Source organism: Bubalus bubalis, chromosome 1, assembly GCF_019923935.1.
Source record: "Bubalus bubalis isolate 160015118507 breed Murrah chromosome 1, NDDB_SH_1, whole genome shotgun sequence".
Taxonomy (NCBI): domain Eukaryota; kingdom Metazoa; phylum Chordata; class Mammalia; order Artiodactyla; family Bovidae; genus Bubalus; species Bubalus bubalis.
The window spans coordinates 184,424,922-184,452,768 of record NC_059157.1 but is presented as its reverse complement, the minus strand read 5'-3'; the positions used below and the strand labels follow the sequence as shown (position 1 = coordinate 184,452,768).

The following is a 27,847-nucleotide window of genomic DNA, read 5'->3' as shown; positions in this document are numbered from 1 at the left end:
GCAAGAACATTAAAACTAACTGATTTTAGGGAAGAAATAAAGAATCTGTAGACTTCTTCCCAGTGAGAAAAAGAAGTCGTGGAGGAATTTACACTCTGTTAGTAGTCTTTCTTGTTTGGTGTTTTAGAGAAGCAACAAAAGAGGTAAATTGAAATGGGGACACAGGAGCATTCCTGTGCTGATCACTTTGGTATCAAGTCCTGTCAGTCACAGAGTGATGCAATGATTGACAAGACTTGTCCGCTCCTCTGTGGGAGCGGATGGCCCCGCCCACCTGTCCCGTGACCAATCGCAAACGCCCGCCTTCGTTTTCTTTTTTTCCATCCCGTGAAACCCTGACTGAGGAAAGGAGCAACAGAAGAACAATTGCGATTTGCAGAGGGTTTGTGGGATGTTCCACTCTCCCGCGGCTCCTCCTCATCCCGCGTGCTTTCACGTCCTAGAGCCTCTTAAAGCCACAGGAGGGGACTCTGCTCCAGCTCCAGCCACCACCACAGCAAGCTCCCCTGCGCGTTGGGTCTTACCCCCTCCTGCTTGCTGTTACTTTTGGCTGCCCATTCTTTCACCCGTGTCATCACCTCTCCCATCTCTGCTGGCTCTTTCCCTTGGCTTTTAAACATGTTTAAGACCTCCCATTCCAATCCCAAAGACAGGCAATGCCAAACAATGCTCAAACTACCGCACAATTACACTTATCTCACACGTTAGTAAAGTAATGCTCAAAATTCTCCAAGCCAGGCTTAAGCAATACGTGAACCGTGAACTTTCAGATGTTCAAGCTGGTTTTAGGAAAGGCAGAGAAACCAGAGATCAAATTACCAACATCCCCTGGATCATTGAAAAAGCAAGAGAGTTCCAGAAAAACATCTATTTCTGCTTTATTGACTATGCCAAAGCCTTTGACTGTGTGGATCACAATAAACTGTGGAAAATTCTGAAAGAACTGGGAATACCAGACCACCTGACCTGCCTCTTGAGAAACCTATATGCAGGTTAGGAAGCAACAGTTAGAACTGGACATGGAGCAACAGACTGGTTCCAAACAGAAAAAGGAGTACGTCAAGGCTGTATATTGTCACCCTGCTTATTTAACTTCTATGCAGAGTACATCATGAGAAACGCTGGGCTGGAAGAAACACAAGCTGGAATCAAGATTGCAGGGAGAAATATCAATCACCTCAGATATGCAGGTGACACCACCCTTATGGCAGAAAGTGAAGAGGAACTCAAAAGCCTCTTGATGAAAGTGAAAGTGGAGAGTGAAAAAGTTGGCTTAAAGCTCAACATTCAGAAAACAAAGATCATGGCATCTGGTCCCATCACTTCATGGGAAATCGATGTGGAAACAGTGTCAGACTTAATTTTTCTGGGCTCAAAAATCACTGTAGATGGTTATTGCAGCCATGAAATTAAAAGACACTTACTCCTTGGAAGGAAAGTTATAACCAACCTAGATAGCATATTCAAAAACAGAGATATTACTTTGCCAACAAAGGTCCGTCTAGTCGAGCCTATGGTTTTTCCAGTGGTCATGTATGGATGTGAGAGTTGGACTGTGAAGAAAGCTGAGCACCGAAGAATTGATGCTTTTGAACTGTGGTGTTGGAGAAGACTCCTGAGAGTTCCTTGGACTGCAAGGAGATCCAACCAGTCCATTCTGAAGGAGATCAGTCCTGGGATTTCTTTGGAAGGACTGATGCTAAAGCTGAAACTCCAATACTTTGGCCACCTCATGTGAAGAGTTGAGTCATTGGAAAAGACTCTGATGCTGGGAGGGATTGGGGGCAGGAGGAGAAGGGGACGACAGAGGATGAGATGGCTTTATGGCATCACTGACTCAATGGACATGAGTTTGGGTGAACTCCGGGAGTTGGTGATGGACAGGGAGGCCTGGCATGCTGCAATTCATGGGGTCGCAAAGAGTCGGACACGACTGAGCGACTGAACTGAACTGAACTGAAGACCTCCCATCACAAAAGAAAGAGAAACAAGCTCCCTGACCCGCGCTCCTCTTCATTTTCTAGTTACTAACTGTCGACTAAAAAAACATGCACAACGTGAGAGCTGCAAGTTAAGTTTTATGTGGGGCAAAATGAGGACTGCAGCCCGGGGAGGCAGCACCTCAGATAGCTCTGAGAGACTGCCCTAAAGAAGCAGTGCTGTGCTTAGTCACCCAGTCATGTCCAACTCTTTGTGACCCTGTGGATTGCAGCCCATCAGACTCGTCTGGCCAGGAGATTTCCCAGGCAAGAATGCTGGAGTTGGTAGCCATTCCCTTCTCCAGGGGAGCTTCCTGACTCAGGGATAGAATCTAGGTCTCCTGCATCACAGGTGGATTCTGTACCACCTGAGTCACCAGGGAAGCCCGAAGAGGCAGTGGGGGAAGATCAATACATAAGATTTTGGTGAAGGGGGAACCAAAGCAATGAAGTACTAACTTTAAAAAAGGTTTTCTGCTAGTCACTAACTTTAAAAAAGGTTTAGTGCTTTTCTAGATATGAGGAGATGAAAAGATTGAGATCATGCAGTCAGTTCCTGAAAATATCTAAAGACTTGTCCCACGTTTCCTTGGAGCACAGAGTGCCTCACTCTCCACCCTACATTCCCTTCAGGGAGTGTTGAAGGTCAGCAGCTGCAGCACAGGCAGATGGCAGATGTCCTTCTTGTTGTTTGTGTGTGTGCGCTAAATCACTTCAGTCATGTCGGACTCGTTGCAACCTCATGGACTGTAGCCCACCAGGCTCCTCTGTTCATGGGATTCTCCAGGCAAGAATACTGGAGTGGGTTGCCATGCCCTCCACCAAGGGATCTTCCCGACCTAGGAATTGAACTCACGTGTCTTAAATCTCCTGCATTGGCAGGCAGATTCTCCACCACTAGCGCCACCTATTGTTGTTCAGTTGCTGCCAAATGCTCTTGGCAAGTGCCAGTTTGTAGTTGACATGTCCAATTTCTCATCCCCCTAGACAGGCAAACTTTGGTAAAGAATCGCGGTATTCAGTGTATCCATTCCTCATCTCTCATTCCTCAGCCTGCTCCAGTCTGCCCTCCACTCTCACCTCTGCATTAAAACAAGAACCGCTAATCAGACATCCCTGGACATTCAGTCTTGCTCAGTCTCCCAGCAGCATTTAAGTCTGACCCCACAGCAAAGGGCTGCCTTCCCTCAGCCCCTGTGCCCTCAGCCACCACACTTCCTGCTCCCATCCCAGCTGCTATCCTCTCCTGGCTTCTTAGCACTGCAGTTCCTCAAAGTGCAGTGTCCTCCCCTGAGGCCCTCAGATTCCAACACTAGGCACAAATCCATGCCCACCATCTCTATGCTCTTGGCCCCCCAACTTGATCTCTCCACTTGGCATCTTCTGAGTTCAACCCATAGGTCCAGCTGTTGGGTGGCAACACAACTTAATACCTCTCAGACCCCCTGCAACTTAGCACACACAAGCCCTGACGGTCTCCCCCACCCACCCCAATGGGACCCCTGCACCGGAATCCAGGATTCCTCCTTGACATTTTCCCTCCTGCCAGCATCCAGTGGGCCTCCATGCCCCAGTGACATTGTCCCCCATGCATCTTTCGGATCATCGCAGGCACCTCGGTCCAAGCTCCCGCCTTCCTTAGTCCTGCCTTCTGCATCCACTACTCTCTGACATTTCCCTCTTCTGTTCTCCATCTTGCAGAGGGATGGAGAATGCAGCCAGAGTCACCTGTTCAGAAGGCAGCGCTCATCATATCCCCCTTCCCCAGCCTCTCTCTCTTCTTAGTGCTAGCTGTCTGTTCCTCTTGGATGAATGAGCCATATCATAAATGTGCCTTCTGATGACCCTGAAGCTTGCTCACCTCTTGGACCTCTGGAGACCCATCTGCACCCCCTGAAGTTTCTCACTGGGCCGCAAACATGGGGCCCTCCTCCATTGACAGGCCCTGGTGCTGCCTCCTCTGTCCACACAGTTCTTCCCTCATACCCCACATTTCTCTCTGCCCAGGCAGTTCCCACTGACCCGCTATATCTCAGTCAGCTGGCATTGCTCTAGAGAAGCTTCCCAGGTCACTGCCACGTGTCCTCACAGACTTGTAGCTCTTTGCTTTAAAACACATAGAACAGTCACTACAGTGATTATTTTATTACTGACATACTAGCTCCACAAAAACAGACACATTTCTGTGTTCACTATACCCTCCACACCTCACACAGCTCCTGGCACGTGGTAAGCACTCAACTGTGTGTTGAAAGAGTGAATGAATGAACATCCAAATGTGTAAGATCAAATTTGGGATATTTTCATGTAATTTTATTAAAATAAGCATTATAATGAAAAAGTCAGGTCAACACTGGAAATTAAAAAGATCTGTGGCAGCGGCTGGGAGGAAGAGCTAAAAGTTTACACATCTATAAATTTAGTCCTAGAATGTTGAATTTTTCTGTAGCCCATGCAATAGTTGGGCTTCCCTGGTGGCTCAGACAGTAAAGAACCTGCCTACAGTGCAGTAGACCCAGGGTCAGGAAGATCCCCTGCAGAACGAAATGGCTACCCACTCCAGTATACTTGCCTGGAGAATCCCTGGACAGAGGAGCTTGGTAGGCTACAGTCATGGGGTCGAAAAGAGTCCCCCATGACTGAGCAAGAGTGACCACAGACAAGTGCGGTAGTTGCGTCTGCCACTGCTTGGTGGGAGTAGAGCTTCTAACCCTGAAGGTGCTTCTTTGGGAGGCCTGGTCTGGTAATGGATTTGAACAGTTTGTCAAAAATAAATAAAATACATAAAATTGTTAAATACCCAAAACCTACATAACTTGTCTATAACCATCCAAACCTTGAACATGGCACAATTCCATGTTATCCAAGAAAGCTTGCAACTTCTGATGTATATAGATCCTTTTAATGTATGGATTTTTGTGCTGGACTAAACCTTAGACATCATTGAAAGCAGAAATTTTCATACATTAAACCACTGAGACCAGACAGCTAGATATACTGCCAAGAGCAAGAGCTCAGATGCCACACAAGCCTTTTTCCCTTCTATAGTATGCTCTCTTTCTTCTCAACCCTGTGTTCATTCTTAAACTGCCTTTCTTCACTATTAGAGAGATCACATTTCTGAAGCCAAAAGTTGGGACACATCATCTTATTTATTTATTTTTAATTGGCGGATAATTGCTTTACAATATTGTGTTGGTTTCTGCCATTACTGTCTTTCAGTCGCTAGGTCATGTCTGACTCTTGCAACCCCATAGACTGTAGCCCACCAGACTCCTCTGTCCATAGGATTTCCCAAGAATACTGGAGTGGGTTGCCATTTCCTGCTCCAGGGTATCTTCTTGGCCCAGAGATGGAACCCAGGTCCCCTGCATTAGCAGGCAGATTCTTCACCACTGAGCCACCTGGAAGTTCTGGTTTCTGTCATACAGCAACATGAATCAGCCATATGTATACATACATCCCATCCCTCTTGAACCTCCCTCCCTCCTGCCACCCCATCCCACCCCTCCATGTCATTGCAGAGCACTGGATTGAGCTCCCTGGGTTATACAGCAACTTCCCACTGACTGTTTTACCCATGGCAATGCATATTCAATGCTACTCTGCCAATTTGTCCCACCCTCTCCTTCCCCCACTGGGACATTAAAGGTGAATACAGTGTTCAAAATCATGTTCTTGAAAACCCTAAAATACGTGATCATCTTACGTATGTAACACTGGTTTTGTAAGCTAAAGGAAGAGCTTTTGTATTCATTTTACATTCTGCTGAACTTTGTGTCAAAGAGTTCAGGTTTTTCCTCCTGTAGAATGACCCTCAACCTGGGTCCAGCTGGTGTCTCCCTGTGACCCGACTCAGGCCAGTTCCTGGCAGGGAGATTTCAGGAATGACCCTTTCCCCTTAGCAGTCTCCAGGGAGCATATGAGATCCACCTGTCCCACTGGTGGTTCAGGCCTTGCTGACCAGATGACGATCAAGGTGTCTGCCAGGTTTCTGCACAAAGCCGCCCTCTTTCCATGTTTTTGGTTAGTATTATGCACAATCCTGTTCCTTATCAGACTTACACTCACTGGCACTTAGCATTCAATGGCAGGTCCTGCCTGTTTCAACTAACTCTCTGACAGGCATCAGTCATTGTTTCTTTCCTCTGTTCCTTCTACATTTATTAGCTGTCATTGTGCCATAAGGAAGAGCTTTCTCTTCCTTTCTCTATTTATTTATTCATTTGTATTAGTATGGACTCATAGGTTCCTATCTTATTTAACAGGTTGTCATCTTATTTCATCCTTATTTATTTTGATGTTCAAATTGTCCTAGATTTGATGGGAGAATACTTCAAGTTGGCTTCCATGTCCTTTAAGCACATACCAGCTTTATCTTGAACTTTACCTGATCCATGCCTGGAATTATCCATTTCTCCAAGGAACTCTGATTCGAGTTAGTAGTTGTTGTTCAGTCACTGAGGTGTCCAACTCTTTGTGACCCTGTGGACTGCAGCACACCAGGCTTCCTTGTCCTTCACCATCTCCCGGAGTTTGCTCAAACTCATGTTCATTGAGTCAGTGATGCCACCCAACCATCTCATCCTCTGTCACCCCCTTCTCCTGCCCTCAATCCCTCCCAGCATCAGGATCTTTTCCAATGAGTCGGCTCTTTGCATCAGGTGGCCAAAGTATTGGAGCTTTGGCTTCTGTATCAGTCCTTCCAATGAATATTCAGGGTTGATTTCCTTTTGTAAAGAATGGTATTTAGTGAAGAATGGAGCTCATTGTGCTCATTGTTACAGGGGTGTCATTGCTTCTAGGTCCTCAACAGAGTTAGTAAAAATACACACACACACACACACACACACACACACACATCGGTATTTCTATATCTGTCCCTGTGTGTATAAAATGTGTGTGTGTGTGTGTGTATATATATATATATATATATATATATATATATATATATATATATACCTAACACTTCGGGGTTATTTTGAGCCTTCCCCCTCTCTGTGTAAGTAAAACTCTCTCAGGCAGAAAGCAACTTGATTTCCTCTATGATCTTATTTGCTCTGTGTAGATAATCTCCTGATCTTGCTGTAACCTTTTGTCACCCACTGCTCCCTACACACATCATCTCCTCCCTACCCAGCTTTCTCAGCCTCCAGCCATGCCACCACTCCACCAATGCTTTTGCACCAGACAGCCTTCTTGGTTTTTAGAATCTCCACCCTGAGTGTTTGATGAGAGAGCTGGCTAGTTTCTCTAGCTAGTTTTTCCAAAGCAAACAATCCCACCAGCTCTCCAGAGTTGGTGATCTTTTTTCTAGATGTAGTCTGGACAGGGTATAGAAAGCTTCTTTTGAGAACATTAAGTTACTTTCCCAAAGCACTTGAAGTTACCCTCTTCTTTGACTTTAAACTGTATAATACTTTATCTTTTTATGTTACATTTTAATAGCCTATTTTAGTCTCATTTTGATTCATAATGATTTTCAAGACAATCTCTATTAGTTTCCTGTCATTGCTCTAACAAATACCACAAGCCCAGTGATTTAAAACAATACAAATCTCTTCTGGAGGTCGGCAGTCTGAAATGTGTCTCATGAGGCTAAAAATTAAGATATTAGCAGGGCTGGTTCCTTCCAGGCCTTCAGGGAAGAATCCATCCCCTTGCCTCTTACAGCTTCTAGAAAAGACTGTATTTGGCCTATGACCCCTTCCTCCATCTTCAAAGCCAGCATAAAAACGAATGGGGACATCACTGCAGTGCACAGACTTCTCATTGCAGTGGCTTCTCTTTTTGAGGAGCACAGGCTGCAGGCACACTAGCTTCCATAGCTATGCACACAGGCTCAATTGCTCTGTGGCATGTGGAATCTTCCTGGACCAGGTATCAAACCTGTATCCCCTGCATTGGCAGGTGGATTCTTATCCACTGTATCACCAGGGAAGTCGTAAAAAACTTTTTTTATATTTTTGGTTGTCTCTGTTGCTGTAATGTGCTTGGTATATAATGTGTTCATACCCTTCGCCCATTTTACTCATGGATTATCATGAGTTCTTTATAAATTAAGGAGTTGAGTTAGCTCTTTGTCATATATGTTGAGAGTAGTCTTCCCAGTTTCTGATGTGCCTTTTAAGTTTATGACTTTTTTTTTGTTATAGAGAAGTTTTAAAATTTTTATATATGCACCCAACATGCTGCTGCTGCTGCTAAATCACTTCAGTCGTGTCCGACTCCATGAGACCCATAGACGGCAGCCCACCAGGCTCCCCCGTCCTTGGGATTCTCCAGGCAGGAACACTGGAGTGGGTTGCCATTTCCTTCTCCAATGCATGAAAGTAAAAAGTGAAAGGGAAGTCGATCAGTCTTGTCCAACTCTTCGCGATCCCATGGGCTGCAGCCTACCAGGCTTCTCCGTCCATGGGATTTTCCCGGTGAGGGTACTGGAGTGGGGTGCCATCGCCTTCTCTGCAATGCTATGAGACTAGAAAGGCCTACAAGGGGAAAAAAAGGCAAAAACACAAACACATGGAGGCTATCTGCTACTAACTAACCAAAGGGTCACGGAAGAAATCAGGATATAAAAAAATACCTGGAGACAAATGAAATTGAAAACACAAGGATCCAAAAGCAGCAAAAGCAGTTCTAAGAGGGAAGCTTATAGTGGTACAAGCTTACCTCAGGAAACAAACAAAAACAATTCTCAAATAAAACTTAACCATACAACTAAAGAACAAGGAAAAGAACAAATGAAACCCAAAATTGGTAGAAGGAAATAAATCAAAAAGATCAGAGCAGAAATGAAATAGAGACTAAAAAAAAAAATTTTTTAAGAATAGAAAAGATCAGTTAAACTAAGAGCTGGTTCTTTGAAAAGATACACAAAATTGTTAAATCTTTACCAGACTCACCGAGAAAAAAAGAGAGGGTCCAAATCAATAAAATTAGAAATGAAAAAGAAGTTACAACTAATACCACAGAAATACAAAGGATCATGAGATGACTACAGCCAGCTGTATGCCGATAAAATGTAAAACCTAAACGAAATGGACAAATTATCAGAGAAATGTAAAATCTCCCAAGACTGAATCATGGAAAAATAGAAAATAATAAACAGGCCAATTACTAGTAATTAAATTGAATCAATAATGTGAAAAAAAAAACTCTCAACTAACAAAAGTTCAGGACAAGATGGCTTCACAAGTGAATTCTACGAAACATTTAGAGGAGAGTTAACACCTGTCCTTCTCAAATGATTCCAAAAAATTGCAGAGGAAGGAAAAATAAAACAAACTAGTGAATATAACAAAAAAGAAAAAGAGACTCAGGTATAGAGAAGAAGCTAATCATTATCAGTGAGGAGAGGGAGTAGGGAAAAGGCAAGATGGGGTGAGGGATTAAGAAGTATAAATTAGTATGTATATAATAAATAAACTACAAGGAAATATTGTACAGCACAAGCAATATAGCCAGAATTTTATAATAACTATAAATGGAGTATAATATTTTAAAATTGTGAGAATCACTTTGTCGTACCCCTGAAAGATATAATATTATAAATCAACTTTACCTCAATAAAAAAAATTCTTAAAATTTTGTGCAGTTTTTCTAATTGTTTCCTTTGTGGTTTGTGGGCTTTATTTCTTGCCACCCTCCATGTTTTCTTTTAACATTTGCTTTTCACGTTTACATTTTCAATTCACCTGGTGTTTATTTCAGTGTAAGAAAGGTAATAAGAATTCACTTTTGTTTGATTTCCAGATGGAAGTCTAGTCTGTTGCCCCCACCCCATCATTTCTTGAATGTCTACTCTTCTCCACCTTTATTTTATGCCAAGTTTCCATATGTTTCTGTTTCTGAAGTCTTTATTTCATTATATTGCTCTGTCTATTCAAGCACTAGAATCAAACTCTTTTACTAACTGTAGTTTTATACCTTAGTATCTGATAGAGGTGGTCCTTTCTCATTTTTTTCAAAATCTTTTTTGTTCTCATTTTTCATATTTATAACTATGTGAATTTAGTATCATTTTGTCAAATTTCTAAAAAATTACTCAACATTTTTACTAGGAATATTTTGATTATGTAAATTAAATTAGGGAGAATTTACATCTTTATCACCAAAGTCCTTCCTATATAAGGACACAGTATGTGTTTCCACATACATAAATCTTTTATTTCAGTAGTTTTAAAGTTTTCTTCATATTATTTGTATTATACTTGTATCAGATGTTTTTGATTTTTTAGTTGATATAGTACGTGGGGTCTTTTCATCTGTTTTCTAAGTAATTTTAATTAACATATAGAAAACATTGCTTTTATATGCATTTAATAACCTATGGCTTTATTGAATTCTCATTATTTTATAATGTTTTATGAGGTTTTCTAAGTTTAAAATTATGTTATCTACACATAATAAATCGGAGAAGGCAATGGCACCCCACTCCAGTACTCTTGCCTGGAAAATCCCATGGACGGGGGAGCCTGGTAGGCTGCAGTCCATGAGGTCGCTAAGAGTCGGACAAGACTCAGAGACTTCACTTTCACTTTTCACTTTCATGCATTGGAGAAGGAAATGGCAACCCACTCCAGTGTTCTTGCCTGGAGAATCCCAGGGACGGGGGAGCCTGGTGGGCTTCCGTCTATGGAGTCACACAGAGTCGGACACAACTGTAGTGACTTAGCAGCAGCAGCACATATAATAAATAATTTGCCTTTTTTCCCCAACATTTATACCTGCTATTTTTTCTCATGGCCAATTTCAGTGGCTAGTGCCTACAGAACAATTATTAATCAACAGAAGTGAGCATTGGCACCTTTATCTTAATTTTTACAACATTGTAAATTAATGTTTCACTGTTAAGCATGAGGTTAGCTTTTAGTTTTAGATATGTATTTCTTTATTATATTGGCAAGCATTTATTTAAGGCATTGAGTCGGGTTCCTGTAGTGAGAAGTTTGTCAGGAGTAATGGATACGGAGACAGGAATTAAGCATACAGGCACCCTGAACATTAATTTATTTAATCAATATTTATTGAACACATTATTTCCAAGGAACTCTTCTAGGCACAGAGGATACAGCATAGACAAAACTATCAAAAATGCTACCATCATGAAACATATAATTTACAAATCACTTTGATAGAGAAAAAGCCTTATAGTATGTGAAGTATAAAGCAATTCATATGCAAATGAATGAATATTAATGAATACTGGTTCAAAACTTTTTTAAAATTTAATTAATTTATTTATTTTACTTTACAATATTATATTGGTTTTGCCATACATTAACTTGAATCTGCCATGAGTGTATATGTGTTCCCCACCCTGAATCCCCCTCCCACCTCCCTCCACATCCCATCCTTCTGGGTCATCCCAGTGCGCCAGCCCCAAGCACCCTGTATCATGCAGCAAACCTGGACTGGTGATTCGTTTCACATATATTTTACATGTTGCAATGCCATTCTCCCATAACATCCCGCCCTCTCCCTCTCCCACAGAGTCCAAAAGACTGTTCAATACATCTGTGTCTCTTTGGCTGTCTTGCATACAGGGTAATAGTTACCTTCTTTCTAAATTCCATATATATGCATTAGTATACTGTATTGGTGTTTTACTTACTGGTTTACTTCACTCTATATAATAGGCTCCAGTTTCATCCACCTCATTAGAACCGATTCAAATGTATTCTTTTTAATGGCTGAGTAATATTCCATTGTGTATATGTACCACAGCTTTCTTATCCATCCATCTGTTGATGGACATCTAGGTTAACTTCTTTTATAAATGTTTGTTTATGGGCTCTTAAATTTTTCCTTCTGTAATATCATTCTAGGTTTTTTGAAATACATTATTTTCTTAAAAAGAAATCAAAACATGTCAAAAAAACACTATCCTGAAAACTTCATAAATACTACAGTGTGAAGACCCCTCCACTCAGGACATAAAGTTGATTTTTCATACATCTTAGGAACATCTGGTAAAGAACGCCAGGTATGCATTAATTCATTTTATCTTTATTTTAAATTGTATTTATTTTTATTTTTTGGCTGCGCTGGGTCTACATTGCTGTGTGCAGGCTTTCTCTAGTTGCTGCGAGTTGGGGCTGTTCTTTGTTGCCGTGCACAGACTTCTCACTGGAGTGGCTTCTCTTGTGGAGCAGAGGCTCTAGGTGCATGGGCTTCAGTAGTTGCAACACGTGGGCTCAGTAGTTGTGACTCAGGGGCTTAGTTGACCTTCAGCATGTGGAATCTTCCCAGACCAAAGACTGAACCCATGTCTCCTGCATTGGCAGATGGATTCTTATCCACTCCACCACAAGGAAGTCCATATATATTCATTTTAAAACATTTTTGCTTGTGTTTATTTTTTAGTTGGCCTTGTTATAAAAGCAGAATTGAGCAACTATACAACACTGTAGAATTCAGAATTATTCAGATATAAATCTTGCTCTTCAGCAATCTTATTTCTCATTCTATAATTAAATGAACGTGATTTACAAATTTATTGTATATATAAGCAGACACCCCTTTTCACCACAGTGCATTCCAGAAAAATCATATCATCAAAAGATTCACCATTTTCCATTAGTCTTTTTAATTGTGGGTTATATTCCTGAGTCATTGTTGTTGCTGTTCAGTCGCTAAGTTGTGTCCAACTCTTTGGGACCCCATGGACTGCAGCATGTGAGGCCTCCCTGTCCCTCCCCATCTCCCAGAGTTTGTCCAAGTTCATGTCCATTGAATCGATGATGCCATCTAATCATCTCATTCTCTGCACTCTCTTCTCCTTTTGTCGTCAGTCTCTCCCAGCATCGGGGTCTTTTCCAATGAGTCAGCTCTTCGCATCAGGTGGCCAAAGTACTGGAACTTCAGTTTCAGCATCAGACCTTCCAATGAGGATTCAGGGTTGATTTCCAAAAAGCATTCAGGGTTGATTCCCTTAGGATTAGCTGGTTTGATCTTGCATTCCAAGGGACTCTCAAGAGTCTTCTCCAGCACCACAATTTGAAAGCATCAATTCTTTGGTGATCAGCCTTCTTTATGGTCCAACTCTCACATCTGTACATGACTACTAGAAAGACCATAGCTTTGACTATATGGACCTTTGTTGGTAAACTGATGTCTTTGCTTTTTAAAACGCTCAGATTGCCATATGTCATAGCCTTCCTTCTAAGAAGTGTGTTCTAATTTCATGACTACAGTCACCATTTGTAGTGATTTTGGAGACCAAAAAGAGAAAATTTATCACTGCTTCCACTTTTTCCCCTTCTATTTGCCATGAAGTGATGAGATCTGATGCCATGATTTTAGTTTTTATAATGTTGAGTTTTAAGCCAACTTTTTCACTCTCCTCTTTCACTTGCATTAAGAGGCTCTTTAGTTCCTCTTCATTTTCTGCCATAAGGGTGGTGTCATCTGCATATCTGAGGTTTTTGATATTTCTCCCAGCAATCTTGATTCCAGTTTGTGTTTCATCCAGCCTGGCATTCCACATGATGTACTCTGCATATAAGTTAAATAAGCAGGGTGACAATATACAGCCTTGTCATTCTCCTTTCCCAAATCTGAACCAGCCAGCTGTTTCATGTCAGGTTCTGTTTCTTCTTGACTTGCAATTCCTGAGTCATACATAACAGCAAAGAGACTACTAATACTATAAACTCTATAATGATAGAAACATAGTGAAATCATGCTTCAAGTGCAATAAAATGGGCATCATTATACTGTAAACACTGATTGTTCAAAATGTAAATGCAACTGAAAATCTGAACTGTACACTAACATAAATTGGATATATCAAGACATAGCATGCCGTATGTTCCCCATGGTCCAGAGGTTAAGAATCCGTGTGCCAATGCAGGGAACATGGGTTCAATTGCTGGTCCAAGAAGATCACACTTGCCATGGGACCATGTGTCACACCTACTGAACCCTTGCCCCCTGGAGCCCATGGTCTGCAACAACAGAAGTTACTACGATGAGAAGCCTGCACTCCAGAACTGGAGAGTAGACCCTGCTGGCTGCAGCCAGGGAAAGCCCACGTAACGGAGACCTGTGTGTGTGTATATATAATATTATGTACATTAATATAAATTATATTAATATTAATATATTATTATAGATAACAGTTATTTATTGTATATAAATATTATATAAATAATGTAAATATAATATATTTATTATAAGTGCAAGTGAAAGTGTTAGTCACTCAGTCATGTCTAACTGTTTGCAACCCCATGGACTGTAGCTCGCCAGGCTCCTCTGTCCATGGGATTCTCCAGGAAAGAACACTGGAATGGGTTGCCATTCCCTCCTCCAGGGGATCTTCCTGACGCAGGGATCAAACCCAGGTCTCCCACATTGCAAGCAAATTCTTTACCGTCTGAGCCACCAGGGAAGACCATTTATTATAAACAAATAATATTCATTTATTTATTACAAATAATAAATGTATTAAAAAATAAATAGATTAATTTTTTTTAAGAGAAGTCAGAGTCCTTTAGTTACCTCACCTTGGAAGCCACTTCTGAGTCACACCAGAGTGAAGGGGATTACACCAGAAAGTGGGAATCGGTGCAGGCCATCTTAGATGCTGCCCGCCACCTGTGTGCATTCCAAAGTCAAGGTCCGAAGGGTAAATGTGGCTCTCCTCTTGATCGATCACTCTCTGGGGAAGAACAGTGACTATACATGGAGGAGTCACCTGGTCGTTTTCCCAGGTGAATGAATGAATGTAGTTAGGTATCCTCACCATCCAGTAAATGGCAACCCACTCCAGCACTGTTGCCTGGAGAATCCAATGGACAGAGGAGCCTGGCTGGATATAGTCCATGGTATAAAGAGTCAGACACAACTGAACACGCACACATAATAAAGCATAGGTCCGTTTTAAGGGCTGTAGCTCTAAATCTAAAACTACTTTTCTTCTATTAGGTTGTTTACTATGTCATTGGCTGGTTCAACAGAAGCAAATCTGGGTGGACATTTCCCCGGCACAGCCTTCGAAAATGGTGGGAGTTCCTCAAAAAGGGAGAGCAGCAGCCCAGGTTTTCCCAGGAACAGCGACGCTTCTGACAAGAGTGTTGAATACAGCAGATCTCAGTGTTCCTACAGAAGCCCAAGCTCCCACTATGATTATTCGGAAGACTTTCTGTCTGTGTGCTCAGAAACCACAGCTAGAAACAACTACTTAGAGAAGCCTACAGTAAAAGAAAAAAAGGAGAAGAAGTATAATGTTTCTAAAATCTCCCAACTTAAAGGTAAGAAGAAAATCTCCCAAACAAGACCAAATTTCGGGTTATAATAACATTATTATTTAATGCAATGGTAATCTGGAGTGGCCCATATTCAGTTTTATTGTTTTTCCAGATTGTACCAGTACTTATAAAATTATAAGTATTACAAGTGAATTTTTTTATAGAAGGAGTAGGAAATAGAGAAATTAAGAATAATCACAAAATGACAGAAAGCCCTCTTGCCCAGTTCACCCTCCTGGAACCCGTGAGTGAGGTTAGTTCCGTTTTTAGTTAACAGGTGGCCCTGTTACAGCGCACCACAGTACTTGGATTTCACGGGCTTCTTGCCTTTCATCTCAGCTGAAGAGGCAAGGTTTCAATCTCCAGTGAAATGTAACTATCTGTCTCAGCACCCCAGGAAGATGGTCTTCGAGTCCGGTGAGGCATATTGGCAAAGATGTTCTTTAGGAACAGGGCTGGTCAAAAGGCTGTTAATGTCATTTCCTTGTGGATTTTAAGAGTAGCAACAGCATCAGCTTCTAACTGTCCAAACTGGGAGTAGCTCTGCACCATCCTCGACCTCCTCACTTCCTGCCCCCTTGCCTAGACTGTGGTTATTCCCAGGCATGCAATGCTGGGCTTAAAAATATTCCCTGTGTAGAAACCGCTGCCACTCTTTTCCGCCTAGGACCATCAGAACTGGTGTCAGTAAGTGGCCAAAAAACAATTAAGAGCCTGTTGCATGTGGAGCACGTCCAGTGCCACATTCACCCAGGGCCTGCCTCCCACAGCCAGCCTGCCTGGGACCCTGTGAAGAGCTAGAGTCTTCAGTTGCCCTTCTTCCCAGCTTCAGAGCAGGGAGTCTTCATCTAAGACCTGACTCTGGGAGCCTTAGGGAATCCTTTGCATTTTGTGTGTGAGTGTGTGTATCTGTGTGCGTCTATTTGTGTTTGTGAACTTTCTAGGGAGAAGGACCCATAGTTTTCCTCCAGGTTCTCGAAAGGTTTCACAGCCCTTTCTCTGGGGAGGTGGGAGTCCTGGCAAGGCCAGGGCAGAAGACCCTGCCAGGAAAAGGCTGAGCCACTAGGAAAGCCCATCCCAAAGAATAAACCCCCCAAAATTCAGAAGTAGTCTGGCCCCCATGGGTTTATGACAAGAAATCATCAAACAATATACTACATCTTACATTGAGTCTAGAATTCCACAGAACTGTGTAAGAAGGCAGTTAGTGTTTATAAAATTATTTCTACAAGAAATAAACTGCATGTTGAGTTCTAAGAGACAATACAAATTTTTTAAACTGATTCCTCATTTATTTGTTCCACAAATATTTATTGTGTCCTTTATGCAAGATACTTACTCATAAATTGGCAGCAGCCCAAATGAACTATCACTTCACAGTGGACTAGAACCTAAATTCCATGATCCAAGTGAGGGTTTCCCAGGTGACACAGTGGTAAAGAATCTGCTGCGAATGCAGAAGACTTCGATCCTTGGGTATGGAAGATCTCCTGGAGGAGGGCATGGCAACCCACTCCAGTATTCTTGCCTGGAGAATCCCACGGACAGAGGAGCCTAGAGGGCCACAGTCCATTGGGTCACAAAGAGTTGGACATTGCTGAAGTGACTGAGCATGCAGAACCTAAATTCCATGATCCTAGTGAGGGCTTGTTCTCCCTTGGGTACTCTATTGTGTATGAATACTCTCGAATTATTTTAAGTAAATCTTGGCTGCTTCTTTAATCCAAATTTTATGCCCCTGAAGATCCCTGTACCCCAATGTATCAGTCAGTTCAGTTCAGTCGCTCAGTCGTGCCCGACTCTTTGCGACCCCATGAATCGCAGCACACCAGGCCTCCCTGTCCATCACCAACTCCCGGAGTTCACTGAGACTCACGTCCATCGAGTCAGTGATGCCATCCAACCATCTTATGCTCTGTCGTCCCCTTCTCCTGCTGCCCCCAATCCCTCCCAGCATCAGAGTCTTTTCCAATGAGTCAGCTCTTTACAAGAGGTAGCCAAAGTACTGGAGTTTCAGCTTTAGCATCATTCCTTCCAAAGAAATCCCAGGGCTGATCTCCTTCAGAATGGACTGGTTGGATCTCCTTGCAGTCCAAGGGACTCTCAAGAGTCTTCTCCAACACCACAGTTCAAAAGCATCAATTCTTCAGTGCTCAGCCTTCTTCACAGTCCAACTCTCACATCCATACATAACCACAGGAAAAACCATAGCTTTGACTAGATGGACTTTTGTTAGCAAAGTAATGTCTCTGCTTTTGAATATGCTATCTAGGTTGGTCATAACTTTCCTTCCAAGGAGTAAGCATCTTTTAATTTCATGGCTGCAGTCACCATCTGCAGTGATTTTAGAGCCCAAAATAATAAAGTCAGCCACTGTTTCCACTGTTTCCCCATCTATTTCCCATGAAGTGATGGGACCAGATGCCATGATCTTCGTTTTCTGAATGTTGAGCTTTAAGCCAACTTTTTCACTCTCCTCTTTCACTTTCATCAAGAGGCTTTTGAGTTCCTCTTCACTTTCTGCCATAAGGGTGGTGTCATCTGCATATCTGAGGTGATTGATATTTCTCCCGGCAATCTTGATTCCAGCTTGTGCTTCTTCCAGTCCAGTGTTTCTCATGATGTACTCTGCATATAAGTTAAATAAGCAGGATGACAATATACAGCCTTGATGTACTCCTTTTCCTATTTGGAACCAGTCTGTTGTTCCATGTCCAGTTCTAACTGTTGCTTCCTGACCTGCATACAGGTTTCTCAAGAGACAGGTCAGGTGGCCTGGTATTCCCATCTCTTTCAGAATCTTCCACAATTTATTGTGATCCACAAAGGCTTTGGCATAGTCAATAAAGCAGAAATAGATGTTTTTCTGGAACTCTCTTGCTTTTTAAATGATCCAGGGGATGTTGGCAATTTGATCTCTGGTTCCTCTGCCTTTCCTAAAACCATCTTGAACATCTGGAAGTTCACAGTTCACATAACTGTGTTGCTGAAGCCTGGCTTGGAGAACTTTAAGCATCACTTTACTAGCGTGTGAGATGAGTGCAATTGAGTGGTAGTTTGACCATTCTTTGGCATTGCCTTTCTTTAGATTAATGTAAATAGCAAGCAATATATGTCTATAATTTGATTTTCAAAATGTGGTTATTTCTTTCTTTTGTAGAAAAATTTACTTTCAGACTCCTTCAATTATACCCTTCCTTGCTGTGATTTTTCAATACAATGCCAAAACATGTGTGCACATGGGTGCATGCTAAGTCCCTCAGTCATGCCTGACTCTTTGTGACCCCACGGACTATAGCCTGCCAGGCTCCTCTGTCCATGGAATTCTCCAGGCAAGGTTCATTAGTGGAATACTGGATGGGGTTGTCATTCCCTACTCCAGGGGATCTTCCTGATCCAGGGATCAAACCTGCCACTCCTTATGTCTCCTGCACTGGCAAATAGGGCCTTTACCACTAGTACCACCTGGGAAGCCCACCAAGACGTTTTGTGATAGTCACTCGAAAAACTAGTATACCTTCTCTGAGATCCTCTCTCACTGAAGTGGATCAGTGATGAAAATAGCCAAATGTGAGCCTCAGAAGAGCTCCCAGTCTACTTGATGCATGATCTCTGTAGTTCTGAGAAGCAAGAGAATAATTTAAAATAAGGTGTGTGTGTGTTGTGTAAAGGTGACAGTGGATAACTGAGGACTTACTGGTGGGTGAGTGAGAGCTGGCTGTGGGTGTATGTGTATGAAAGACTGATCATTTCTGAGCAATGATGAAAAGGTTTTACTGTGGACCTTTATAACTATGAAGGTTTCTACACTTGCTCTGAGCTCAGAATTTTAAAAAAAAAAAAGGGGGGGAGGGGAATGGTATACCAAAAAAGAAAAGTTATTTTACTGAGTTCATTTGCTTGGGACATCTTTTGCCCTATTGTCTTTGGGCAGAGGTGGGTGGAAGCCCTAAGGTGGGGTTGAGGAGGTATGCTTTGCAACTGATGCTGGAGCTGTGGAGAACAGGAAGGGGAAAGGCCTTTGAACCTCTTCCTACCCTGGTCCTTGGAAGAAGGGGCCACCTTCTTTAAGGTGACCTGGAAGAGAGAGAGGACCCAGCACAGGGTAGAGCCAGTACCAGCAGGGACCTGGCTCAGGATGAGGACCTGAACCAGACTGAGGGTGCAGATGGCAGGAACAGAATGGGACTGTGACACAAAGAGCAAGATGACATCGAGACAGGACCATGATGGGGCCAGGAGGATGGGCACAGCAGTGTGACAGGAGGACAGAGGTGCTTTGAAAAGGCGGATGGGAGTCAGGGTGCACCTGGAGAAATGGCTGAGGAAAGAGGAGAGGCTGGAGCCAGTGAAGCGGGGTTGGGCTTAGGTCTGTTCAAAGAGCTTATTTCACTGTTTGTACTGGGAAGTCATGACTAATCTTGAGTAATAAGAGTCACTTTTTAACTAACCATGGAACTAGATGTACATGTTTTTGGTGAAATAATTTAAGTGTTTTAGCCTAGTAGTTTAACAACTAGGTATCTTAAGAGTAGTTTAACCATTCAGCTTAAAAAAAAAAAAAAAAGGGAAAGTGCTAAATCGCTCAGTCGTGTTTGACTCTTTGTGACTCCATGGACTATAGCCCACCAGGCTCCTCTGTCCATGAGGATTCTCCAGGCAAGAATACTGGAGAGAGTTGCCATTTCCTTCTCCAGGGGATCTTCCCAAACTCGTGATCAAACCCATGTCTCTTGCGTGTCCTGCATTGGCAGGCAGACTCTTTACCACTGAACCACCTGGGAAACAGATAGTATGGTTACTGTGAAGTCTGTATGGTCTATCACCCTCAAGATCCACATGCTTTATCCCCAGAAAGTGTCCTCTATCTCTGCTGGCTCATTGTTTCCATCACAGGCAGAATTGCCTTTCCCACCACTAGACCAAACACACTGAGCCGTGTCTCAAACAATGTGTCCTCACTTGGGCCAATAGCTCAGGGCTAAGACCCCAGTGACACTGGCCACTAAGAGCCTTTCTCTCTGCAGGATGAGGATCATACATTTTTAAATTCTAGAATCCAGTTCCAACTGCTCTTTCTCAGAATATAGGTATCCTGATATGTATACAGGCACACACATGTGTACATACACAGATGCACGTATGAATATCATATAAACGCACATACCTGTGGGGAAGTGGCAAAGGCACACAGACCCGAGTCTGTTTCATCACTTACTAGCTGTGCGCCCATTGATAAGCATCATCATTAAAATGGGATAATAGACACTACTGATACTATTTATAGAATAGATAACTAATGAGAACATAATATATAAGGAATTCTACTTACTGCTCTGTGGTGACCTAAATAAGAAGGAAATCCAAGGAAGAAGGGATGTGTGTACACATATAGCTGATTCACTTTGCTGTACAGCAGAAACTAACACAACACTGTAAAGCAACTATACTCCAATGAAAATTAATTTAAAAAATAAAATGGGATAATAATACAATGATGTTACATATACAGTCAGTTGACATATGCAAATTCAGTTATATGAGCTTGGTGTAATATCATTTAGATGCTTTTTGATTAAAATAGGTTCCTGAGCACAAACCATCTAACTGGTTAATTGAGTGCCTAGCCAAAAGCAACACAGGAAAAACTGCCTATGTTAGATATATTGAGAGATAGAATACTTATATGAATTCTCTAAGCAATTTAATGGCTCTTTAAACATCTTTTTAAATCTATGAGACCTTCATATATAACTCTTGGCTCTAATGTTACCCTCTAATTGCCTCATAACATTTTGTTGGCAGAATTACATCAGATAATCTATTACATAAAGCATTTAATTCAATGCTTCACATATGGGAAATGCTTGGTAAATGTTATTTATTCTTATGGTTTTTAGTTTACCATTTATAATAGAAGTAAGTGCGGGTTTTAGAGTCAGAGAAGACCTGATTTCAATTCCTTTTATGTCACTTTGTGGTTATGTAACCATGGACAAATGACTTATAATCTCCAGCTATAAAATGGACTACTACTGACCTTAAAGGATTGCATTAAATGAGATAGCTAGACATAAAGTACCTAGCCTAAAGCACGAGTATTCATTCAGTGTTAGTTCCTTCCCCTTCTACCTTGCGTGTGTATGTGTATATGTGTGTGGGAGTAGGGGAGAGGGGGGGTGTCGGTATTACAGATACCTGCATACTTACATATCTATACGCATGATTGGGCTTCCCTGGTAACTCAGCTTGTAAAGACTCCACCTGCAATGCAGGAGACCCTGGTTTGATTCCTGGGTCAGGAAGAGCCTCTGGAGAAGGGATAGGCTACCCACTCCAATATTCTTGCCTGGAGAATTCCCATGGATAGAGGAGCCTGGCAGGCTACAGTCCATAGGATCACAAAGAGTCGCACATGACTGAGCAACTAAGCACATACATATGACTATAGTAACAAACTGGATTATCTTCTTACACAGGCCAGAAGGAAATCTTGGTTAGAAAGAAGCGCAGCTGGAATGTACCATTTCTCAGCTCTCAGATCAGTGTGGCTGCTCAGCGACGTGATGCCATGATCCACCGCATCCTGTCAGCGAGGCTTCGTAAGATCAAAGAACTGAAGAATGAGTTAGCTGATCTGCACCACAAAGCGGAAGCCACAGTCATAGAAAACCAATTTCTGAAACAAGTCCAGCTTAAGCACTTGAAAGCTATAGGAAACTATGAGAATTCACAAAATAATCTACCTCAAATTATGGCCAAACATCAGAACGAAGTGAAAAATTTAAGGCAGCTCCTCAGGAAATCCCAGGCAAAGGAAAGAGCTATGTCAAGGAAGCTGAGAGAGATGGACGGTGAGCTTCTGAGGACAAAAGATGCCTTGCAGGCATTGCAGAAGATTTCTGAAGACAACAGTCTTCCAGAGAGAGAAGAGCTCACTCAGAGGTTGTCCATTCTTACAGCAAAGATGGAGGCAAATGACAAAAAGATACAGGTCTGTACTTCAGAGGCCTAGAAATGTTAAGTGTCCAAAAGCAATGTGGAGAGGGTGCGCATTCATCATACTTGCCTGAGGAATGAAGCACTACTGGGCTGAGCACACGGATGGTGGTGTCCGGTGGGGATGGGGTGGGGGCAGGGAAGGGGAGGTGCACAGGAGAAACAGAAACAGCCCCTCTTGTTGTGGACTGAGCCAGGGCTCCTTCTGTGTTTGTGTCACCCACCCTAACTCAGGTCCACTCATCCACAGGCAGCAAAGCCAGTCTACTGACACTGTGCTGAAGTGCTAAAGGAAAGCACAGCATTTACTGCAAATGTCAAGCAAGGAGTCCAGGTAGTTAGTGATCAAAACGCCTGAACTCCCCCAGTGGCTTTCAGGGGAAATTTTTTAAAGACAAGGTTTGGGGTGGTGTGTTATGTGATCAGTTCATGGACATTCCTCTGATTGGTTGGTGGTGAGGTATTCAGGAGTCAGCATCATCAACCTTCTGGTTCTAACCAGTCTGTGGTCTATGTGCTAGTGGGCAGCATGCAGTTAAACTTCTTCCACCTGGTGGGGGTTCAGTATCTGCAAAACAGCTCACAGGAAATGGCTCAGAATATTACCTATAGCCCTTGAGGAGGAACTAAAAGTTCTTAACTTTCATAGCTAAACTATTATTATTTTGTCTTGTGCTGTGTTTAGTCGCTCAGTCATGTCCAACTCTTTGCTACCCCATGGACTATAGCCCACAAGGCTCCTCTGTCTATGGGATTTTCCAGGCAAGAATACTGGAGTGGGTAGCCATTCCCTTCTCCAAGGTATCTTCCTGGCCTAGGGATCAAACCTGGGTCTCCTGCATTTCAGGCAGCTTCTTTACCGTCTGAGCCACAAGGGAAACAAATTGTCTTACTTTACTATTTTCATTTCTTTCTGCATCTTCTCACTTCTCTGATTAAATTTGCTCTTTGGAACTCAGGCAAGTTGTAGGAGGCTAAAGTTTTTCTAAAGACAGGAGGCAGACGGAGGACATGTGGTGGGGAGGGGTCCCTGTTCCAGAAAAAGCCCCATAGTGTCCTGCTCGGTTACAGCTGGGCTCATTTATCTGGAAATGACCATTCTCTGAGACGGTCTGGCGGCCAGGGTTAGGGGAATCTGTTCATATGCTGGAGGGCAGTGTGTTGTGCTGTGTCGTGTTGTGCTATGTTGTGGGAAACCTCTCTTAGAAAGTGAGCCTCTGCTCCAAAGTGCTTCTGAAAAGATCACTTCCCTAAACTGTAAGTGCATCTCCCTTCCTTGTTCTCTCCCTCATCCATCTGTCCAGTCATCACCACAAAGACCCATGTCCTGGAAACAGAAAAGTTTTCTAGGTAATATTCCTGGAGACAGATAGGGGAAAGGAATGTAAATCACTGAAGGAATGGATAGGTTGGTATTCCTCAAGGGTGCAGCTTGGGTTTACAAGGGGTGATTTGGGAGAACACTGATTACACTGGGAATTCTGCCTATTCTACATTAGGTGGTTTTGGTCGCTATGAACACAAAATGGAATGGACACAAATGGAATTAACTTACTCTTTCATTCCTTAATGGTGAAGGACAAGTATTTTCTATGAAATAGAAATCATTCATGAAGTAGACAAGTATTTACTTGAAATAATAAGACATTAAGTTCATTTCAGCCATTTCTCAGTTATTTCTTTTTTGGTAAAAATCCTTCTCTATTTTCAAAGAAAATTTTCTCACACAAAATGGATATGTGAGCCACATGACATAATGAGAAACCTCCTTTTTTACTGATGTAAATAGTGTACCAAGGTTCTAATGTTTGGCCATTCAGGTAGCAGTGAATCCATCTTAGCATCTGTCTGTTAATGTGAAAATACATGTATTTGTATCTCATCTACATATTTTTACACATATGTTTAAGTAGCTCAAGTCTCTATGCTGCTGCTGCTACTGCTGCTAAGTCGCTTCAGTCGTGTCCGACTCTGCGACCCCATAGACGGCAACCCACCAGGCTCCCCCGTCCTTGGGATTCTCCAGGCAAGAACACTGGAGTGGGTTGCCATTTCCTTCTCCAATGCATGAAAGTGAAAAGTGAAAGTGAAGTCGCTCAGTCATGTCCAACTGTTAGCGACCCCATGGACTGCAGCCTACCGGGCTCCTCCATGCATGGGATTTTCCAGGCAAGAGTACTGGAGTGGGGTGCCATTGCCTTCTCAGATGTCTCCATACTACAACCAAAACCAAAAAGAATTCAAGAACTACTTACCTATTTTCTTATCAGGAGCACTTGGTCATATAGGAGATTTCATTTGATTTTAGGGCATTTGGTGGGGGGAAAACATTTGTGGGGCAAAACATGTAAGTATTTTTTTAATGTTAATATTTTAGAAAGTGTGATTTTAAAGATTATTTCATTTCAACCCCATTAGTTTACCATATTTTACACTTTAATGAGAAAGTGTTAATGTTATAATGAGGGAATCCATAAAGGGAAACTTTATGGTAAAAAAGGAAAGAAAAGGTCTTTTTAGGCCAACCTCCTGTTAAAGTCCTGCTCAAACAGTTCTCCAGTAAAACAGGTCTCATTCCAGAAAGGTGAATATGCAATAGTAAATCCTGCATTTTTATAGAAGGTTATTGGAGAAGGAAATGGCAACCCACTCCAGTACTATTGCTGGGAAAAACCCATGGACAGAGGAGCCTGGTAAGCTACAGTCCATGGGGTCACAAAGAGTCGGACACAACTGAGCAACTCCACTACACTCCATTGTGCTAATAAGTCAGTCATTTCGCTGTCTCACATATAACCCATTCACACGGTTGTGGCTCTGTGAGGCCCCAGCATAATTTCCAGCCTTGGTTATCTGAGAATCACAGTCCCACAGAATCATGATCTGCACTGATGCTGGTAAAGCTTTCAGCAAGAAATGCTTGAAAGATTTTCACAGAGTGCACTATATGCCAAGTTGCATATTACTTCATTTCAACACAATTGCTTAGGTTTAGTTTGAAAGTGTAACACTGATTATACCTCTTGATTTTCAGCCTCTGTTCAAAAAAAAAAAATTTCTTTTTTATCAAATTCCAGAGTGTAAAAAACATCAGACTGTAAACATGATATTTATTCTCTAGAGTTGGGATCTGAGATTTTGGGGCTTTGTGCCTCTCTGTGTGTGTATGATAATTTTTAGTTCTAATATGTGTTCTCCCCACTAAAATTATATTAAAATCTTGAACTTTTCATAAGTGTAATTAGTTTCATTACAGTTGAAGTTTTGTATAATACTACACTGGTCACAAAGAGCTGAAATATGTACTGTTTTCAGGGCTTGGAGAAACAATTGAGGCTGAACAATAAAGCCTTTACTCAGCAGCTGACCTTTGAGAACCGGAAGACCTTAGCAGCTCAGGCTGCCACAAAGACTCTGCAGATGGAAATAAAACACCTTCAACAAAAACTTAAGGTACTTTTTTTTAAAACAAAATGTACGAAAACTTGTGAAATTCAGCTTCCAAAAATATCAGAGCTGTTGTTGTTCAGTCACGTCTGACTCTTTGTGACCCCATGAACTACAGCACACCAGGCTTCCTTGTCCTTCACTATCTCCTGGAGCTTGCTCAAACTCATGTCCATTGGTTCGATGATGCCAACCCACAATCTCATCCTCTGTTGCCCCATTCTCTTCTTGCCCTCATCTTTTCCAGCACCAGGGTCTTTTCCAATAAGTTGGCTCTTCCCATCAGGTGGCCAAAGTATTGGAGTTTCAGCTTCAGCATCAGTCCTTTCAATGAATATTCAGGACTGATTTCCTTTAATATTGACTGCTTTGATCTCCTTGCACTCCAAGGGATTCTCAAGAATTTTCTCCAACACAACAATTTGAAAACATCAATTCTTTTGTGCTCAGGCTTCTTTATGATACAACTCTCACATTACATGACTACCAGAAAAACCGTAGCTTTGACTATACAGACATTTCAATTCAGTTCAGTCACTCAGTTATCTCTGATTCTGTGACCCCATGGACTGCAGCATGCCAGGCCTCCCTGTCCATCACCAACTCCTGGAGTTTGCTCAAACTCACGTCCATTGAGTCAGTGATGCCATCCAACCATCTCATCCTTTGTCATCCCCTTCTCCTCCTGTTTTCTATCTTTCCCAGCTACAGGGTCTTTTCAAATGAGTCAGTTCTTCGCATCAGGTGGCCAAAGTATTGGAGTTTCAGCTTCAACATCAGCCTTTGTCAGCAAAGTGATGTCTCTGCTTTTTAATATGCTGTCTAGGTTTGTCATAGCTTTTCTTTCAAGAAGCAAGTGTCTTAATTTCATGGCTGCAGTCACCATCTGCAGTGATTTTGGAGCCCCCAAAAATAAAGCCTGTCACTCTTTCCATTGTTTCCCTGTCAATTTGCCATGAACTGATGGAACCAGATGCCATGATCTTAGTTTTTTGAATGTTGAGTTTTAAACCAGCTTTTTCACTCTCCTCTTTCATTTTCATCAAGAGGCTCTTTAGTTCCTCTTTGCTTTCTGCCATAAGGGTGGTGTCATCTGCATATCTGAGGTTATTGATATTTCTCCCAGCAACCTTGATTCCAGCTTGAGCTCTGTCCAGTCTGGCATTTCACATTACGTACTCTGAATATAAGTTAAATAAGCAGGGGACAATATACAGCCTTGACATACTCCTCTCCCAGTTTTGAACCAGTCTGTTGTTCCATTTCTGGTTCTGTTTCTTCCTGACCAGCATATGAGTTTTACAGGAGACAGGTAAGGTGGTCTGGTATTCCCATCTCTTTAAGAATTTTCCACAGTTTGTTGTGATCCACACAGTCAAATGCTTTAGCATAGTCAATGAAGCAGAAGTAGATGTTTTTCTGGAATTCCCTTGCTTTTTCTATGATCCAACGGATGTTGGCAACCAGTTGATCTCTGGTTCCTCTGCCTTTCCTAAATCCAGCTTGCACATCTGGAAGTTCTTGGTTCATGTACTGTTGAAGCCTGGCTTGAAGGATCTTGAGCATTACCTTGCTAACTTGTGAAATAAGGGCAGATGTACCATAGTTTTTACATTCTTTGGCATTGCCCTTATTGGGAACTGGAATGAAAACTGACCTTTTCCAGTCCAGTGGCCACTGCCTAATATATCTTTAAATTACTTAAAGAATAGCTTTCTCAAATTAAGTTTTTCCCCTAGGAACATAAATTATTAGAATGAGTTAACAGCCTGATGAATATGCATTATAATTAGAAAAATTAAAACTCTATTTACAAAACTTCTGTTATCATTTTTTATCTCATCACATGAAGTAATAGTATTGTATCTTGTTAACACTTACAGTTCAGTTCAGTTCAGTTCAGTTGCTCAGTTGTGTCCGACTCTTTGCGACCCCATGAATTGCAGCATGCCAGGCCTCCCTGTCCATCACCAACTCCCAGAGTCCACCCAAACCCATGTCCATCGAGTCAGTGATGCCATCCAACCATCTCATCCTCTGTCATCCCCTTCTCCTCCTGCCCTCAATCTTTCCTAGCATCAGGGTCTTTTCAGATGAGTCAGCTCTTCGCATCAGGTGGCCAAAGTACTGGAGTTTCAGCTTCAACATAAGTCCTTCCAATGAACACCC

The 27,847-nt window shown here is 42.2% G+C and overlaps 1 protein-coding gene and 2 non-coding genes across 7 annotated transcripts in view; all 3 read left to right on the top strand.

The window, feature by feature from the left end:
* LCA5L (lebercilin LCA5 like) overlaps positions 1–27,847 on the top strand; it is a 42,256-nt gene that overhangs the window by 1,560 nt on the left and 12,849 nt on the right. For 3 of the 5 annotated variants that reach the window (XM_006054752.4, XM_006054749.4, XM_006054748.4), the window contains exons 2-6: positions 11,810–11,967; positions 14,910–15,235; positions 15,503–15,649; positions 21,712–22,226; positions 25,547–25,684. In XM_006054752.4, coding sequence (XP_006054814.3) covers positions 14,920–15,235; positions 15,503–15,649; positions 21,712–22,226; positions 25,547–25,684 — 1,116 coding nt within the window. In that variant the 5' untranslated portion in view covers positions 11,810–11,967; positions 14,910–14,919. Of the gene's footprint in view, positions 1–11,474; positions 11,529–11,809; positions 11,968–14,909; positions 15,236–15,502; positions 15,650–21,711; positions 22,227–25,546; positions 25,685–27,847 lie in introns of all 5 variants that reach the window. The other 2 variants (XM_044947223.2, XM_006054751.4) reach the window with 2 other exon arrangements.
* On the top strand, positions 18,779–18,858 carry LOC112587457. Its single transcript, XR_003111961.3, has one exon. It is a non-coding gene; the product is annotated as a small nucleolar RNA U2-19 (small nucleolar RNA).
* LOC112587454 lies at positions 18,987–19,056 on the top strand. Its single transcript, XR_003111957.1, has one exon. It is a non-coding gene; the product is annotated as a small nucleolar RNA U2-30 (small nucleolar RNA).